The following is a 19,514-nucleotide window of genomic DNA, read 5'->3' on the forward strand; positions in this document are numbered from 1 at the left end:
TGTACATACGTCTCTCGCGTTGCGTCGCGTGATAATCCCATGCGCGAAAAAATCGTCGAAGGTGAATGCGCGTCCGTGTGATTATCCGCGATGCTCGCTCCGCGTCAATCACCGATAATGAAACTGCCGACGCGGAGACCTCGAGTTTTCGCACATTTCGCACTTGCCTGCGGCCTGGAAGTCCAATTTGAATATAACACGCACGATGAATCATCATTCTCTCGGCGATTAGTTTGCGGCGCGATTGAGTTTTCGTTGCTGTCGCTATACATCTCCCGCCGGATCGTTTCTCACTAGCGCGTTTCTCCGCTATCGAGGATCCTTTCAGCTCGAATTCCTCCCGCTGCCCCCTCCTTCGAAGCTATCGTCTTGACAATTCGCAACAACAACGACGACCGCGATGAGAAAGGAAGCCTTTAACGAGATACGATTCTTCGGTAATTTTTTGATTATAGAAAAATAGCACACGTCAATCTTTTTCTTCGCGCAACAAAGGTGAGAACCTCTCCGATTCGGTGAAAACGGCGGGCTTTTATAATGAATTAATCTTTATAGAATTAACGAACAAGTGACATCGTTTATTTCGAGTGGATTTTGTTTCGATCTTATTGTTAGTGCGAAACTCGTTGAGGTATCGAATTTCGAAATTTGACAAGTCGTGACGAACAACACTTTATGATACTTTTCCTGAAGAGAAACTATAATGCCAGATTGTACAAAAAAAATTATATATATATATATATATATATATATATATATGTGTACGTACGTGCCTACTTAACATTTTCTTTTTGAACACGCTGTATACCTTTCTCCTGTTGTTTAGTTACACTGAAAAAAAGTTCAGTTATCTTGTTATCTTGAAATAATATTTTTATACGCGTATCTGCAAAAACGAGTTATCTCGGGTTAGTAAGGCAAGCGATTAACGGGACTTTTAAATTTTACATGTCGTTTGTAAAATTGCAACGATCTTGCTGAAAAGTTCTGATACGTAAATCTTTTCTTCTTATTTTACTTTTTTTTGTGTGTGTCTTACGGTTGCATTCTAGGAGGCTCGAATTAATTAGAGGGCGCATGTTACATTATAAAAGAAATTGATATTGCGTGAAATTAAAGGATTGCCATCGCGGTTCGGCCGCGACGCAAATTCGTTGACCCAGAGAGAGCTTATTTTTCGCCCGTAAAAACACCCACCGGCTTAAATTAGTTCCCCTTCCTCCCGGCACTGACGACTTATTTGTGGGGCCCCCCGAAACGTTTAATTCGGTCGCGCTTGTGGCTAATTCTATGCCCGTACCGTAATAGTTCCGTATTTATAGTGTATTACGGTAATATCGCGGCGATTAACTTCCATCGTCCATCGTTTTATATTGTCCCCGCGTGATTTTAGAATGTACTTGCAATAATAATGACAAATCCTTCTTTTGGACGGTGCATTAAAAATTGATACGGTTGACACCTTGGCATTGAGCAGCGGCAAAGAGCAACATTAATAAGCGTGTCAAAATTGATGAGTCGCAGAAGTTAAATCTGATATTCAACTGCTACGATGAAAAATAATGCGCGAGGCATGTTGTGAAACAGTACACTTTATATATCGTCGCAATAAATAAACAGATAATATAGCTAACGTCCATCAAAGATATTACATTTATAAGCAACGAACAAAAGAGTACAAGAAGACGTAAGACCGAACTATTCGAGGAGAAAACTGTATTTTTTTTAAAGCGATTTGCAAATTTTTTGTATTCAAATGTACATAATAATAATATATAATTTTCTTGTTGAGAAAAATTCTTTAATTTTTTAAATAACATTTTCTCTTAAAATTTACTAAGATACAAATAGTAAGGGGAAAAGAGCCAATTATTTGTTGTATACATATATCTTTATTTTGAAATTATTGTTATTTATCCGCAGGATAAAAAAATATTTGATGTGTTTTTTTTCAAAATAATTGCTTTCGATTGCTTGAGTTACCTTTACGATTGTTATTATTTCGCCGAAAGTCGTCAGTGACATTACTGGGTGTTGTGATCTGTCTACGATAGATTTTTGTTTTCTTCGGAAACTGAGATAAATGTTCCTTTTTTTTTAGGAGAATACCTGCTACAGAGTGGACGTGCGTTTTATCTCAACACTTGGTTAAAAATTCCGTTGTATTAGCTCGCCGCTCTGCGGTAGCTCAATTATCAATTCCAATTGAAAAACACGCTCTCCTCCCATAACAACGTCGCGCACGACATCGTTCCCTTTTATTCCGTTTGAAAGCCGCAATCTCGCAGTGGTAAACGATTCGACACTTTGTTTGCCGGTCCGTGGGCACTCTGAAGCACACGCCAGCCGGCGCTTTGCGAACTTGTTCGTATATACGCACGGCATCGTAATCGATACATGAAAGTGACACGCGCGCGAGTTTCCATTGAATATTAGGTTTTAAAGCGCGGTCCAGTTCTGTCGCTCTCCGCGAACTGTCGTGCTTATTTATCGCCCGTTAGTATCCTTTTCCCGTGGCATCCCGGGGGAGCGAAACGCGCGTTAAATCCAAAGAGAGAGACAGAGACAAGTGGTGGGATTTGTTTAAAAGCGAAACGTCCCTCTGTTACTGCCCAGTAACTTTTCTGTCCCCTCCCCCCTGTTCAAAATTCTCTCGTGGAAAAATATTTTTCCCGAATTGAACGTTTAAATACTCGATTCCTCTAAGATAAAAAGTATAAATTTTATTTACGCACTATTTTTCTACTATGACTACTGGCCGTCATTCTCCTGCTTTAACAACGAGAAAGCAAAAGCTTCGATGTTTTCACATATGAATACTCTGTCATATTTTTTTTTTACATCGTTTACTATAGATTAATATTTTATAAAATGTAATTTTAATGTTCAAACGAATAACTCGAATATTTTTTCTTTGTGTTGCAGTGTTCTTAATATTCCATCCAGTGATTTCGAAGATTTGCCTCTTATCCAAGACGTGGTGCAACAATGGGTCGAAAGAAGATTCAGATTTCACGTATCACGGACGAACGGAATCGTCAGGTAATTATAAATATTCCGGTCGAACAAAAAGGCTGAACGCGCATTCCTTTATACGTTATACCGATATAACGGCGCTAATTGCAATTAGTACGTATTTTTTGAAAGCTGTAACGAGAAAAATTGGAGCGTACAAGCGGGGAGCAGAGTTCTTTTCATCTTTCATTTTTATCGAGAAATATCGCACAAGGATTTTCGAGTATCCACAAGTCAATCTATTAAATAGACGTTTTAAATTCTATTTTTTGCTGTTCTCTCCGTAAAATATAGAATAATGCATAATTAAGATATTCGTCTCTCGGATAAACACGAGCGGCTCGATAGATACATTTTTTTTTTCCTTAAAATCAATCTAGCACGTTCGCGGTGATAGGGAATATAAGGTGAAAAAACGTAAGAACGCGTATAATAAAAAGATCAGACTCGTTAATTATTGATGCGATCTTACGTAACGTGACTGATCGGGCAATTAAAACGACGCGATGTATTAATTATCGCGAAAAACGAAGAGGTATTCGCGCATTCGCTGCGCCTATCTCTTTTGAAAGCAGCCTTAATGGCTCCCAAACCCCGCTGAGGTTCACCTTCGATGCGACGACCGTCCCCCCTCTGCTTTTATATGCGACAGGTGACCTTTAACAAGCGGAAATTCGGCGTGATGAAGAAGGCGTACGAACTGTCGGTACTGTGCGACTGCGAGATCGCGCTGATTATCTTCAGTTCGAGCAACAAGCTGTACCAGTATGCGAGCACGGACATGGACAAGGTTCTTCTCAAGTACACCGAGTACAACGAACCCCACGAGTCCCTCACCAACAAGAATATTATCGAGGTGAGTCCATTTATCCGCCGCGGATTCTCAGGATGAACGAGGACGCGCCAAGGATCGAAGTCGATTGACGTCGTCGCCGATTTTTCGTAAATTTCTTTCTCTCTCTCTTTCTCTCTCTCGCTCTCTAAAATTTCCGATGGGAAAAAGAATATTTATCTTACACGTTTGTGGACATGTATATATGCGATATATGCCAAGGTCAGGACAGCGGTGTCGAATATACAGGGTGTATCGAAGAAGCTCATTCTTTCTACGAACCGTAAATGATTCGATAAATGCACGGAAAAAATGATTTTGTTAAAAGGTCCTAAAAATTTTACTGAATACAGATCCGAAAATAATATTTTGTTAAATTGTCAAAATAATTTGCTGGAATATTAAAATATAAGCATTACTATAAAACATTTTGATATTCGAGCGATCGATATCATTTTGAATTTTACAAAAAATTATTTTGATAATTGAACAAAAATTATTTTTAGATCTGTATCCAGCAAAGTTGTTCTTTTCGTGTGAAAAAGCGAAACGGAAAGGAGATACTTAACTGTTTCAACGGATTAGAGTATGGATAGATTTTTTTTCGATGGTGTAGCGTTACTGCGTATCAAAGGGTTTTTTCTTTCAGGGATACGAGTGAATAGCAGAGTCAATTTTCAGACTTCAGTTTTCAGACTCGGGTGACCCTTAGTTTAAACTACGGGATTTCAACCTACGGCTTTTATATATATATATATATATATATATACAAATCGTATTAATCAAGACATTTAAAATCGACTAAAATTAAATGAAAGAACAATTAAATGTAACATTTTCAAAAGTCTCTATAACGTGGTTACGTCACACATTTATTCACACATACGAATTATGAGTATGTGTGCGTGTGTGTGTGTGTGTCACTGCATTAAGATGACTGAAGTCTTGGAACAATCGTTTCCGTTTATTTTTTTTTTTAATTGCATTTACATAATCGCATCGGTATAGTTTGCGAAGAATATAAAATCGAAATGTTTCACGCACAACGTCGTCTCTTGCACATTGCGTCTCTTCGCGGAACGCGGTTTCACTTCGATGGGAGCGGCGCGGCGGCGGCGGTGGCTGCGGCGCGCGATCCCTTTTTCCTTTCCTACGCGAGCGTAATTGCGAGAGTAAACCGGGTAGGATAAGAAGCGCGCGTCTTGGTGTTAAATTAACGTGCATGTGAAGGTTGAGTGCCCTCGGGCGGTGTGGTCACGTGAACCTGTCTGCTGACACTTGCAGGCGCTCAACAAGAAGGAGCATAAGGGTGCCATGTCACCAGAGAGCCCGGAACCCGACGCAATCGAATACAATCTTACCCCGCGCACCGAGGCCAAATACACGAAGATCGACGAGGAGTTTCAGATGATGATGCAGAGGCATCAGCACAATGGCAGCAGGGTAAATATTCAAGTCAAATTAAATGTCAGTCGCATCGGGCCGAGCTTATGCAAAAAAAGAAAGAGTTACGATTTCCTCCTTATTACGTCTACCACTTGTATTTATGTAAATGGCTTGATGCCAATTAAACTTGCTTGTCTGACATTTTTATAATCTTTACGGAATGTGATACCTAAATATTTTTACACAATAATTTCTGAGGCGTCAGGCTCTTTCCTTAAAACATCCTATCGAAAGTATTTCGAACTGTCATCTAGTTCTATTTATATGACGACTATCCAAACAATTTGATGTCTTAAATTTCGTCTTCGTCAAAATGACTGACATGTGAATGTCGTGTTTTATTCAAAATCTTATTGTACTGTCGTATATCGTGGCACAGATCAATTTTTCTAAATGTGGTTTACGATTATTTTTGTACTTATATTTCTACAGAGACAGAAGACGTACGTGGTAAGGTTTTTTTTTTTTTACTTTTTCGCGACAATGTTTTTGCAGCAAATGTTAAAGCAGTTGTTAAATATTTCATTATTTAAAAAAATACATGACATATGTATAATTACAAAATTACACATGTACAGCAACAATATTTTATGTATTAGTCTCTTATTATATATTTATTATTATGAATTCATATAAAATTAATATATTGTACATAATTTTGTAAGGGGAGGAGAGAATTAATTTCAGATATTTTAATAATCGATTTAAAATGAGAATAATGAAATGGAATAGAATTACTTCTATTTGACTAAAACAGTAAAGAAATTTGAATTTCTATAAGATATTGTTTTATGTATTTATCTTGATAGAATTGCTTGTCCAATTGTTTTTCGAATATTATTTTCTCCACTGTGTGATACACGAATTAGACAAGAGTTAGATGAGTTTGTACACACGCGTCATTATATTACATAAAGTTAAGATGGAACAATAGCAAATTGCAAATTTGCTATCAACTACTCGGTGCAGCGCTTATATCTATTCACTACAGGTATTATTAATTTGCATTGTGTCTGTTGTGATTGCAGACAATGGGACAATCGAATTATACGCTACCGGTATCTGTACCAGTGAACAGTTATGGCGAATCTCTTCTTGGATCTAGTCCACAGATGGCACATACCAGCATTTCTCCACGTCCATCATCGTCTGAGACGGATTCAGGTAGCTTTAATTAGTAACAGAAGGTTGGAACGGGTCGAATTCCCGACATTTTCAAGAAATTTGCGTTTAACTTGTTAAATTATCCGCCGCAGTATATCCCCCGGGAGGAATGTTGGAAATGAGCAATGGCTATCCTCCGTCAGCGTCGCCGTTGGGTGGTTCACCTAGTCCAGGACCTTCGCCCGCACTCGGGGTTGGTGGGGGTAGTGCAAATAAAGGCAGCAATCCGTCTAGGCATTCGCCGCAACCTCCGCCTCCACCGCCGCCGCCTCATCACAGGGCTAACCTTCGAGTGGTCATACCAACACCACTTGCGCAACCTCTCTCCGAAGACACTAATTATGATGTAATTGTTCCATTATTAACTTTAAACTTTAACCGGATGCTGTAAAAAATGTTTACTTTTCTCTTTGTTTCATAATTATTTTTTCTTAATGTTTCACAATGATTCTCTGAATTTCTCATATTTATAAATTTAAAAAAAATTGTATAACTTACAGTGATATTAAAACATGAGGTGTAAAGCTGGAAATTTAAAATGATTTTCAAAATACAATTAAGAAAAAATAATATTTCTTTTTACTAAAAAATATTTTAAATATTAAAGAAAAAAATTCCTTATTAATTGATATATTATGTATATCATTATGTTTAATAGAAAGATGTTCGAAACTTATCGGAAGTTGTGCACCTACGCTTTCAGAATGCCCATACGCAGTCTGCATTGAACACACCTGTAGTAGCGTTACAAACACCGTCAGTACCAGCCGGATACTCTAGTTTTGGACCAACAGATTACTCCTCGGATCTCGGGGGCCTTACATGGCCCACTCATCAGAGGTATGTTGATGAGTTATATTCGGCAGCCACCATGTCCAGCATCAGGTAAATCATATTTCATAATTATTGTTGTGAAAGAAAGCTATATGTCCAGTTGGTATGACATACTTTTTCAGTTATTTTAATTTCACATTAATTAATAGTTGATACATTTTCGGTTTTATTCGGATTAAAAAGTTAAGCACGTGCAATAAAATATTACACACGTTTTAATAAACTGTAATATTCAAATCTGAATTTACAACTCATTTACTTCAATAGTTAACAAATTTGGATTTAATGTACATAAGAGTTTCAGTTAGTTTCTATTTTCTCATTCTCGTAGTTTTTTTTTCTTTCTGTTTCTCCATTCTCTCTTCGCTTATCTCTTTCATATGCATTATTACTTAATGAAGTAATTTGCACGGAGCTATTATTGGTAGGAGTAATGTCATGTAATATATCGACCACTGGAGCGCTATAGTTTTTTTTCGGTTACAATAGTGTTTTGGCATGTCATTAAATTGTGTGAGTGTTGGGGTATTCTTCATTTTCATTTACAGAATAGATTGTTTGCGCAGTTGAGTCACGCTACTTCTGAGGCGGTACATTATCAAAAGTACATTCCCCACGAGTCACATCATGACTTGATTAACTTTCATTTACACTCTATGCATGATTGCACGTTTTCGAGAGTAGACACAGGGGTCTGGGATACAAAATCACGGATAAAATTATTAACTTCTCACTGAAACTAGACTCGTTGCGATTACGAAACATATGTTCACACACACATACGCGTCTTTTTGAATTTCTAACCGCAGATATTTCTCCTGGTAGTGTCACAAAACTCTTTTTCGATATTGCAGTGGTCTTCCTCACCTAGCTGTATCGAGCAGTACACCACCACCATCCACGTCGCCTTTACCTGTAAAGATAAAGAGTGAACCGATAAGTCCACCCAGAGATCCGCACGGCGGTAACAGCGGGTCCAACGGTGGGCCCAGTAACGCCAGCAATCTACACCATACAAGCTTGAACGTCGGTCCGTCGTCCAGCACCGGTGCCCCGCCGCCACATCACGTGTCTCATCCGGGACCTCAGACACTGAATTTGGTATCGAGCAGGCCGAGCAGTAATCCACCTCCGTCCCACTCGGGTAGCATAACGCCGACAAATCTACCGTCGCCAGGAAGTGGTACGGTCGGTGATATCAGAACAAACCATTCGAGCGGTGGCGGGAACGGAGGGAACAGTTCAGACTACGAGAACGGACCGCTCATGAAACGCTCGAGAATCACGGAAGGTTGGGCGACTTAATGTCGATTAAATTGTTGCACTCATCAGTTGTTTGATACCTCCTCGACGTACAACGGCATATAGTGCTTGTGAGTTCCAGTATATAATTAAACACAAACTCCTTTTAAACGTCTTTGAGACGCGTACTGTCGCGGATAACGATAGCTACGGGATGGGTAACGCTTCCGCCGTAGCTAGCGGAGTGGGAAAATCTGTTTATATTTTGAAGCTGACACAGAATATACATTTATTTGAAGGAAAAAAAAAAAGAAAATACGGTGCCATAATGTTGAAACTTTATATATATATTATATATATGATAGATACATATATATATTTTCATGTATATAATATGAAGTGTTGTTTGTATATATGTCATAAAATTCGTAATAACTTTCGCGATATGGCATTGTGTCCTCGATGCTTGTCGTATGGAAATTTATGCGAAAGGAAAACAGTATGTTATAGGGAATAACGCAGATTACCCAAATTGTGAAATTTCTGAAAGTGTAATACGGAATCTAAAAAAGAGCTTGTGAAAAAAAAATCTACACGTAGTGTAAGATTTATAAAGACCAGACTTACCATTGCAATTCGTTGTTGTTTTGTATGGTATAGTAGTCAGAATACGCCGTAACCCGTTAATATGACCTCGCGCTGCAAAAATATGCTTTGTTCGAAAACACACATTGCCATTGCGCTTCGCAGACATTGCATACACCATTAAATACAACGGCCATTTATTTATGGGCAACTTGTTTGCGGAAAATGCAAACTTTTTTTATTGTAATCTTCTGTCCTGTCCTGTCACAGAATTTTTATCGACAAGAAATTTCGTATTTTATTTTATTTACATTAAGATTTTTATATTCTTGAATTAATCAACTAATTTTACTGTTAACGTGAGTTTATTAACGGTCTTATGGTTCCCGAATGTGTGGAAATCGGCTGCTGTACTCAAACTGTTCATGATATTCTATAGAACAAGATTCGAAATTAATATATTGAGTTACGAAGGTAATACGAGATAGATAGGCATATTATATAGTGTTGATTAATAAAAAAAAAAGATATACACACAGCGCGCGTATAGATATATACATACATATATATATATATACACGTTATATACATTTTCCACAAGTATTTTGCACATTTGTATAAAGAAAGATTATGGAGGAAGAAAACTTGTGAAAACTTTGCAACCCTTGAAGCCTAAAAATAACGAGAGTTTGTATACTACAGGTGTATGCCATATATATTAAAATGTGATTAAACAAAACTTACGATAAGGAGGATTGAGTGATATTAATGTTAATAACTTTAATCGTAAAATTTCTAAAGAAACCAAAATTACATTTTTAAATACAACTTTGTTATATTTGCCAATCGTGATCAATTTTATGTAATTAACCTGTAGTTCTTTTTAATACAAAAACTTCCAGAAGAATTGACTATACAAAGAGAAAAAAAAACGAAAAACGAGGTTCGTTCTTAAGGTGAGAATCTACGTAATCTTTCGTCGCAGAGATCCATTCTGTGATACATAAGAAATTATAAATATATAGAAGAGATTATCCTTTTTGATTCAGAAACACGCGACCTACTTGGCCAACAGTCATATAAAGGTAAATTTAAAACGATATTTGGCAAAACAGGGTTGCAATTGTATAACGATGTAGAATTACCTTCTTCCTGAAATCAGTAAGATGAAAATGTGTCAAGATGGTTTCAATGTATGTTTTACAATCTCAGGATGTATCCTGGCGAGAGTTCGTTCTCGAGAGTTGTATTTGATAAATTATTGTAATTAACATACTAATGGAATACGCAGGTATATGAATGAATAGTGCCTGGCACCATTTGTGGCCCTCCTGTTAGGATGCTTTCCCAAATCGTATATGCAGTACAATTTGTTGATAAAGTCTTAAAAATAATAAGCTACTTAAGGGCGATATATATATATATATATATATATACATATATGTATATGCGAGAAACGATATATGATGTTGTAAGCTTTATAACGTGACTTTTTGACAAATAGCGTGGGAAGGCAACCTCTATTGTAATCGATGGTTGTACGATGGGGTATAACCCTCGAAATTCATTTTCTTTATTAACGCATATTAGAAATGTTTCATATATATATATATATATGACTGTACGGAACAATCGGTATGTGGAATATGGAAGCGTAATGCGGTATAGTCATTAATCTTAATCACGAATTTTTAAGATGATCACAAAGTGCAATCTCTTAGCCAACACACTTTTTTATCAAACAAAAAAAATATAAAGAAATTGTTATTTTTCATAACGAAGAAGTAAACTTTAATGTATTAAAGATATATATGTCTCCACTAGTTATTAAACTTTTCCTATTGACACGAAATTTATTATATTTAATTGATATTTAATTGTAATATATTCTATTCATATATATTACGCGAAAGATGATTGTATATTCCTGGTGTGTACCACCGGGTATAAATGTTTGCAAGTGGATTTATATTTTGAAACTCTTCGTAATTATCGTTTAAATGCATTTGATCGGTATGTTAAAGCAGGAACACGAAGGCGATCTCTCGACGTTGTTTTTTTTTTACCAAGAATATTTTATTCTCGATTGTGACTCTTTCGTAATATTTCGGGCGTAAGGTAAAGAAATGTTAAATCGGATTACGATTAATTTCACGTTTTATCGGCGTTGTTAACATCGGGTAATATCGATAATAATTGAAATTCCTCCCGTATATATTTGTCTCACACACAGGATATAATTTAAATTTAAATCTTAACGGATATTTTATGAATCCGCAAAAAAAACTTGTTAATTCTTTCTCCGAAATGCCCTATTGTGATATCGAAACTAACATGATCCTTCTGCATAATAAGTCCATCTAAGGTCATTTGAGTGTTCCGACATCAACACTTCTCTATAACAGTCACAGTGTGATGTGAAAAGCATGAGCAGTACTTTATATGCAAGGTTTATATGTACTATCTGATCTATTTTACCATAACGTACAGTAACGGTAAATACATAACAAAACCCATAAGAAGTAGGCAATTTGTTAAATGTACGTTAAGTACATGTACGTACACTTCAATGTATATTTTTAATATGAAGTAAAGTGTAAGTTATATCTGTGAGCAAAAAATAAGTTGATGTAATTAAAGATGTATTCGTCTTGATCGGCACAACTTATGAAGATTACATTGTTATTCCAAAGTTTTGCAGAACAGAGAATGAAGGAAATTTGTACCTTGCAATTTTCACTGTTTCGACTGCAAATATTGATGAGAAATATTTTGATCGATTTAAAATTCGCTCGAAAAAATTGTAATGTAGAGAAGAACGCTATCACATAATTATGGAAGACTTTCATATCCCGGTGACTGAAGCTACGTATTCTTCTGCATAAGCTTTTCTTCCTTTACTTGGACAATTCAACGCGCGGTCCAATTGTGTAAAATTGTGCTACTTTGTGTGATATGTATTACGTTTAAAATATATATTGCGTTTAAAAAATATTATTCGTTTAACGTTTGTGCTCTAAATACTCTTTTTGGTTACTTGCCGTGAGTTACGATCATACAGTTGTGCCTCAAGATTTCGACAGATATTCAATACGTAAAAAGTAATGATAATTATTGTAGTTAAAAACTCAGAGACTATTGAAATTGTTGGAACGCTGTGAAACGAAATGGACCATCGTTAGAAAAGAGCCATACGCATAAGATAAATGAGGTCTACGGATGGTTAGACGTTTTATATTGCAACATAAACTAAGATTGTTTGGAAAAAAACAAGGCCATCATAGGCTTTAGGCAATGTTCGCAAATAATCGAATTGCAATGCACGGCACAAGTACCAGATCACTGTAACAATGTAGTAAAATAAAAATACAATGTATATGTACTAGCCACAACTGTTGTCACCACAAATATAAATAAATAAATATATATAAATATATATATTATATATATATATATATACACAATTAAGTTTAAATACAGATTTAAGTACTGGACATATCTGTAAAGCCAAGTAGCATCACATTTTTAAACGTCATAAGGAATATCGTCATTTTACTGTTACTATATCTGTATCTGTGCATTTTGAAACTGAATACGGTATAACCTGTTTGATACGTACACAATCATACCAAAAGTTATGAGATCCTTCATATATTTTTTAATATATAGTTATCATATTGAGTTTCCGCTTAGTTTTGAAATGCACTCTGCAAACAGATGAAGTGTATGACGGGGTACATACTTTAAACATTATTATGTAGTTATACACGTATTTGTATAATACAGTTTAAAGGGGAGGTTGTTCAACAATTCCTCAAATTGCGTACTGTTACAGCTAATTTCGAGGTACAGTGTTACATTGTACAATGTATAAATTTTAAATAGAACAGTATGTATACACAAACACGCGCACACACACACACACACACATCATACACACTCTACACACATACACATGCACACGCACGCAAACATAAACACATACACAAAGGATTTGCATCATGCATACACAACCGAGGATGTATGCATATGTGGATATATATGTATAAAAGTTATTATAATAATGTGTAATAGTAATAACAATACAATATTATAGTCGTGCGTTACGTTAGCTGATAATTGCGAGAGAATAAAGGAAAGTAATTCATATAGTGCCATCATAACTGACTAATTAAGGGAATACCGATTTTACGTTTTAAGTAGTATCATAGGAAGAGTATATTTGAGGAAGAGAGATAAAAAAAAATACTTACAATGTTGAAGACAAAGACTCGGTTTTATGTTTGTAATAATAATTATAATGTTTGCCAAGTTTGTTACATAAGTACGAAGCCATTGAGAAATTTTATGTGCTAAAAAGAAATCTTAAAGACATATTTTATCCTCTTATGCACATTCATACGCAATGCCACACGCAATAGTACTTGAGTACGCAAACACACACGCGACTTTGCGCGCTCATGTGAAGGGGAACGACGTTAAATAACGTGAATACGCTACGGACACGGAATTACAAAAGCCTCCTTTGTTTGTACGTTATACCTTTGGTGCTCGACATTACCCAGTTATTGTTATATACGTTATTATTACTGATCTGTATATGACCATGCTACCATATTGCCTATTATTGGTCAGTATAATCATTGTCAGAGTTAGTGATAAATAATGATTATTTGATAAACGCTCTGTGTACATCACACACATACATACAACATTGTAAACACATACACATTGTGGTTATATTTCAGTGTATCAGCATAATGATATATGATTATTACGATGTTGCCCATAGAATACATTTTACTTGGTTTTTACATTTGGCAGTATTTTATTTTGGTATTATTCTCCATCCACCTGTTGTAGCTTTTTCAACTTACTGTGACTTATACGTGTAGTGCGTTCTCTCTCTCTCTCTCTATCTCTCTCTCATTTTGTATCAACATCATTTGTACTATTTGAGTCAGAAATCTGAGATTGTTTTGTGAATTCATCGTTGCATGCTTCCGCTGTGCATTACTTCGCGATGATTTCTCGTATAATCTTTTATAACTCGATAAGTTTGTTATCATAGAAATGTGTTTCGTTGCTTGTTAATAATGCTCATTTAAACTCATTTAAACTGTGTGTTTTTTTTTTAAGGTAACTGTAATATTGTTAACACGTGAGAATCCAATCTACGTTTATATCAGTCTCGTTGCGTTTTCTAAAATCTTTCACGTTGTCGAATTGCTTATTAAAATTTCATTATGCTAAAAACTATGGACAGACAACTATTTCTATGAATAGTAATCGAAATATTTAACACATTTATGCAGGAAAGATATATAAGAAATAATTATATAAAGTCAATAGTCAATATTACATGACGATGATTAATAGTATATATGCCGTATCTGGCATCTTGCTACACTGGCGTTTTAATTTTTATTTAAAAAAAGAAAATTTTAATATCTACATTTATATCTTGCCATTAAAGAATTAATTTTCTATTTATTCATTATCTTTAATGTTATTACAATCGTTATTTCGCGATGATTGTGTATATTATACGCGTGCAATATCTATTTGTTCACACATAGTTTTCTCTCTTGAAGAATGTAATATATTTTTAATATACAATTTTCTTGTGTAAATCTTTGCGAAATGCGAATATTTTTGTAACGCCGACGTCACTTACGACAATTCGGTTAAAGTGGATCTGTATCTCGGAGAAGGCGCGATGATAAGAGTGAATTTTGAAACGCTTAATGCGTAACGAATTTCTTCTCGTAGATAATTATATCTTAAGGAGTAATCACACTTTGTGCGCGATTGCAAAAGACTACATTTTTTTGTTTGCGAGCGGCTCGATGTCGTATGTATGTGATTACATGTTACGCTAAATACATACACTTTGAAATACGAAAGATATAAGCCACACGTTTCAGGACGTTGGATCCTGTCGGATTCTGTGAAGACGTGCGTTTACAGGCTAACCGACGTGTATTGGCATTGCTTTTTTTTCCGAATTTGCAGTCTTTAAAACAGCTGTCGATGCTTTTTCTCCTTCTTTTATCTTAAATATGTAATTTGTGTTGTCTTCTAATTACGTCGGTTCACAAACACACACACAAAATTCCATTTCGTACGATACGTACGCAAGAGAGAACGAATTATATCTTGTACTTAAATCTGGACCGCGCGATGTGATGATATTTTGTATACTTGTTATAATTAAGCCGGAGATCAGGTGTGACGAATGGACAAATTAAGATACACACGGCATTTTCTCTTACGTTTTTTTTTTTACCGCTTAACTGGAAATGTCATTACCAGTCTGTGTTAATGACTTTCGCTACTTGTACATAATGTGTCCTTCAACCTTTGGCCCATCCTCTCTTTTTTGGACGGTCAAACGGACAATTTAGCTATGTGTTCTAAACCTTAGGGATCTCGACCACGCGTCTGTGCACACACAAAACACACACACACACACACGCACACACATATATACACTTTAAGATAAAAAAACGGTATGTTATTCAGTGTAGCACAATTGGTTTGCACTGAATATCAATCTTCATTGTGACGTCCACTAATGTAATTTGCAACGATTGTAAACACGTAAGATAGACATAATTGACGCTCTCAAAGGGAAGAATCGAGATGATCTGAGATGAAAATGAACTGCGAATAGACATATCTCGTTATCTTAATAATGTGCGAGTACTTAAATAGACTGTATTCGAGAGGAGCGTTTTTTACCCGCGAGGGTATTTTTTTTTATGTGTAAGAGAAGAAAATATTTAATTCCTAGTTTCTCTCGTAGTTTGCAGATTCTGTTTAAATGTCCCGAGCAAGAGACCGGAAGACGTCTCAAAGATCGAACACGTCTTTGCGATGTTTTTTAGGCGGAGAACTTTGTTGTCAGATATCTTTAACTATCACTTGTTGTCACTTCTTTTATACTACAGCTAGAACTATTATTTACAGAAATAGCGATTCGATCCGACATTAATATAGATTATCGATGGGCACATTTAAATGATATATGTCTATCCTTCAATTTATATACGTGACAGTTTTACAAAAAAAAAAAACTTTTCTAATATCATAAAAGGGTAAAAAAAATTTCTGAAGGACATTCAAAATATATTATCTTTCCGAAACTTTATATTTCCTCTATAAATCAAGAGAGATGAAGGTGTAATTTTAATACGCCACGAAGCTTGTGATGATTAATTCTCTCTCTTAAATTTACTTTTTTTATTTTTATTTTTAAGAAAGACGCTCTATCTTACGTGCGTACGACCGTGTGTCTATCCTCTGTAGAAATGCCTTATTATCACGTGCCTCAATTAATATTTAAACTGTTCACCTGCTTATACCTATTACTCGTTAGTCTACATAACGAATATATATGTGTAATATCGAGTTATTCTTTGTACTGCTCTTGTAAATATATTCTGAAGAATTAATGTCACCCTGTCGTCTATATATACTGTGTATACTATCTTGTACATTATACGTTTTTTTTTTCTACCGCTCTTCTCTACTTCTACCGGAATGCATAAATATCTCTCCCTCTCTAAAAGATCGTCTTACAGAAAAACAGCTAAATCGAAAAGAATAAAGTTAACGCTTATATTAATTTAATTCTTATTAATTTTTTTGTTCGTAGTAAGTATATTTATTTGTGCGTTTATAGAAATATTTATAATTCTCAATTGAAAAGCGCTCATGAAAATTTTTTTTGTTTTTGTAATTAATTTTTTTTTTATTACACACTGAAATAAAATTACGATTAATGTAACGCGTTAACGGGTTAATCGAAATTTCGAATATTGTTAAATTGATTTGCAAGTTTTTGTATTTGTTTTTAATTACTTCGACGTCTAATTTCGTAGATCAGAAATTTGCACGAGGCGAATTCCTGACCGAATTGTTTTCCAATTCATTTTTACGGAGAGTCGTCGTACTTTCTTATTAATTTCCCCCGCAAACTGTCCCACGCCTTCGCGTTTCCGCATGCCGCAATACGCAATCCAATTTTTTCCACTTTCCGCCGCTCTCTTGTGTTGCGTTTCCGCATAATTTACTTTCACACTTTTCGTATGTCCGTCCCTACATAACTGTGAAGACTATAGGATCAGCATGTAGCGCGACGTACGAGTTGATCATTTCCTCTCTTGTAATCGTATAATTTCTTTCCATTCCAGCATCGATCACCGGCACGAGCATTATTGATGATAATTTATTGCGCAGAAACCGGAAGATATATAAGAACCTATATAGTCCTCTCGCGAATCTCGTTTGGGAAAGAAGAACGGTATTATAAACGCGAGCTCAAACGTCAAACTTGTAAGCTGTAGATGTTAAAACGCGATAATTCGAAGCAAAAACATGCATATCCTATGCGCAGGATCTTCGAATTCAAAATTCGTATCTTTACGTTATCGCGAAGTTTTTCGTTCACTAAACTCGTTTGAAATTTAAAACTCTCGCCTGAGAGAATCGATTTTACACATGTCGATCGGCATTGCGAGATAACGCAGCTCTATTTCCTCCTGCGTATAACAGATGGCTGCACCGTCGCCAAAACACGCTCGTATCTCCAGGACTATAACCTAACATCTGTGCATCGTCAAGTAACATATTTATGAGCACATGTATTCTATCTTTAATCGTATATGGAACTAGATTTACGTTGACATATTGTAATTTTGTAATTACGCGAGCCGCTGGCGGAAATAAATCTCACTGTGAAATGCCGCCGAAATCTGCGACGGTAATTCGTGAAAATCCCCGGTCCCTTGTTTCGAAAGAAACAATATGTATTATTATTGGAGCAGGTTAGGGGCAACCGGTGTTGAGCATCGTGTTTATTTCAGAATTCCAAACGCAACAGCAGGAGCACGAAGAGCGTGTCGGAACCGCGCGTTCCCCCTAGGACGGTAGACGGTACAAATGACGCTTTGGATCCAGAGGCGCAGGATCGTTTCGAGCTGGAGCTGTGCTGGTGCATACAACAGTTGGAAACGAGCCTCGCTGCCGGCAAGCTGCAGGAGAAGCAGATGCAGGAAGTTGGCAAGCAGTTGCACTCGTTGAAAAGTAACACCGCGCCGTTAATAAAAAAGAGACAGATAATGAGGAGCACGCTGGGTGACTACAGAGTGAGGATGGCTGAGGACGAGCGGAAGTTCAGCAAAGCCGTATCGGCTGTCAAGTTCGCCAGTTCCGCTTCGGCAGACAAGAAATCAATGTTCATTAAGAAAGCGGCTGGATGCAGTACGCAGAATTCCAATAGACAGACGGATGGTCATGGAACGCAAAATACGTCACAAAGTACAAATCAGACTGTTAGTGGTAGTAGTAAGGCCGAAACTCCATTTCAATTTAATTTTCAAGTGCGCCAATAAAATTTACTTCGACATTTATCCAAGGACCAACTCCTATTTGCTCTACTGACATTTTATATGCAGGTTTACATACTTAACTTTAATTTATTGCTTTTAATTAATGAATCATTTATAAGATATGGAGTATAATTTATCGTAGCAAAATTTTGTTTCATTTATGGAAATTTATTATATTTTTATTTGCATTTATATACATTCATGAAGCTAATACAGAAGTACCAAAAATTTTACGTGAATAAAATGGAAATAGGAATCTATTATAAATTGATTTTTAAATAATTTTAGAGGATTTTTTTAAGCTCTAGTATAATTAAAGATTTTAACAAATATAGATAGATATGATATAAAATATAATATAGTTAAGTAAAATATTATTTTTAAGTCTGTGTATACATCGAGGTCCTGTGGCGCAACGGATAACGCGTCTGACTACGGATCAGAAGATTCCAGGTTCGAATCCTGGCAGGATCGATGTTTTTTTAATGAATTTTTCTTGTAGCATACATTTTACTTTTGTATGCAAAAAATTTTAAACTAAAATATTTGTAGAATAAATAATGAAATTAATTGATTAAAACTTTAAGTGAAAAAGGTATGAATACATTTCTTTGAGCAATGTTCACGGGCGAATTTTGTATTTAAAATCGTCTGAAATATAATCTCGAAATATGGCCCGATTATTTTATTGATTTATTTTATTTTTTTTTATTGAAATCTTAAAGCACGAAATCAGATTTAAGATTTTATAAGCGCGGTTTAGAAAGAGAAAGGATTCTTCATATTTTCAAGTGAAAACTTTAAATGCAGGAATTAGAGAGAGAAGGTGAATCTATTAAAACTTGTTTTTTCTTTCTAAAGCAAGACATGATTATGCATTCGTAGTCAGACGCGTTAATTAATTATCCATTGTGTCACAGGATCTCAATAGGTACTTGGAATTAATTGTATTTTAACGAACTACATTGTTTTATATCATACTTATATTTGTGTTTGTTAAA

The 19,514-nt window shown here is 35.6% G+C and overlaps 2 protein-coding genes and 1 non-coding gene across 9 annotated transcripts in view; all 3 read left to right on the top strand.

Annotated features, from left to right (window-relative positions):
- LOC105452840 (myocyte-specific enhancer factor 2) overlaps positions 1-10,038 on the top strand; it is a 70,932-nt gene extending 60,894 nt beyond the window's left edge. For 3 of the 7 annotated variants that reach the window (XM_011694321.1, XM_011694322.1, XM_011694323.1), the window contains exons 2-8: positions 2,926-3,042; positions 3,668-3,871; positions 5,132-5,290; positions 6,322-6,457; positions 6,550-6,803; positions 7,116-7,342; positions 8,146-10,038. In XM_011694321.1, coding sequence (XP_011692623.1) covers positions 2,989-3,042; positions 3,668-3,871; positions 5,132-5,290; positions 6,322-6,457; positions 6,550-6,803; positions 7,116-7,342; positions 8,146-8,596 — 1,485 coding nt within the window. In that variant the 5' untranslated portion in view covers positions 2,926-2,988 and the 3' untranslated portion in view covers positions 8,597-10,038. The remainder of the gene's footprint in view (positions 1-2,925; positions 3,043-3,667; positions 3,872-5,131; positions 5,291-6,321; positions 6,458-6,549; positions 6,804-7,115; positions 7,343-8,145) is intronic. The other 4 variants (XM_011694326.1, XM_011694325.1, XM_011694324.1 and 1 more) reach the window with 4 other exon arrangements.
- A 6,832-nt stretch (positions 10,039-16,870) lies between these two features.
- On the top strand, positions 16,871-18,776 carry LOC105452841 (UPF0488 protein CG14286). The gene is made up of 2 exons (XM_011694328.1): positions 16,871-17,885; positions 17,989-18,776. Exons 1-2 carry the CDS (start codon positions 17,757-17,759, stop codon positions 18,514-18,516), a joined length of 657 nt encoding a protein of 218 aa, XP_011692630.1. The 5' UTR covers positions 16,871-17,756; the 3' UTR covers positions 18,517-18,776.
- Positions 18,777-18,914: 138 nt separating this feature from the next.
- On the top strand, positions 18,915-18,987 carry Trnar-acg. The gene has a single exon. It is a non-coding gene; the product is annotated as a tRNA-Arg (tRNA).
- The last annotated feature ends 527 nt before the right edge of the window (positions 18,988-19,514 follow it).

The sequence above is a fragment of the Wasmannia auropunctata genome, unplaced genomic scaffold (genome assembly GCF_000956235.1).
Source record: "Wasmannia auropunctata unplaced genomic scaffold, wasmannia.A_1.0 LD336026.1, whole genome shotgun sequence".
NCBI classification, from domain to species: domain Eukaryota; kingdom Metazoa; phylum Arthropoda; class Insecta; order Hymenoptera; family Formicidae; genus Wasmannia; species Wasmannia auropunctata.

Bases quoted from the DNA above. Each gene is read 5' to 3' on its own strand.
- LOC105452841 (XM_011694328.1), top strand. From the start codon at position 17,757: ATGAGCACATGTATTCTATCTTTAATCGTATATGGAACTAGATTTACG. The intron at 17,886-17,988 runs GTAATTCGTGAA...TGTTTATTTCAG, and splicing joins TGCCGCCGAAATCTGCGACG to AATTCCAAACGCAACAGCAG.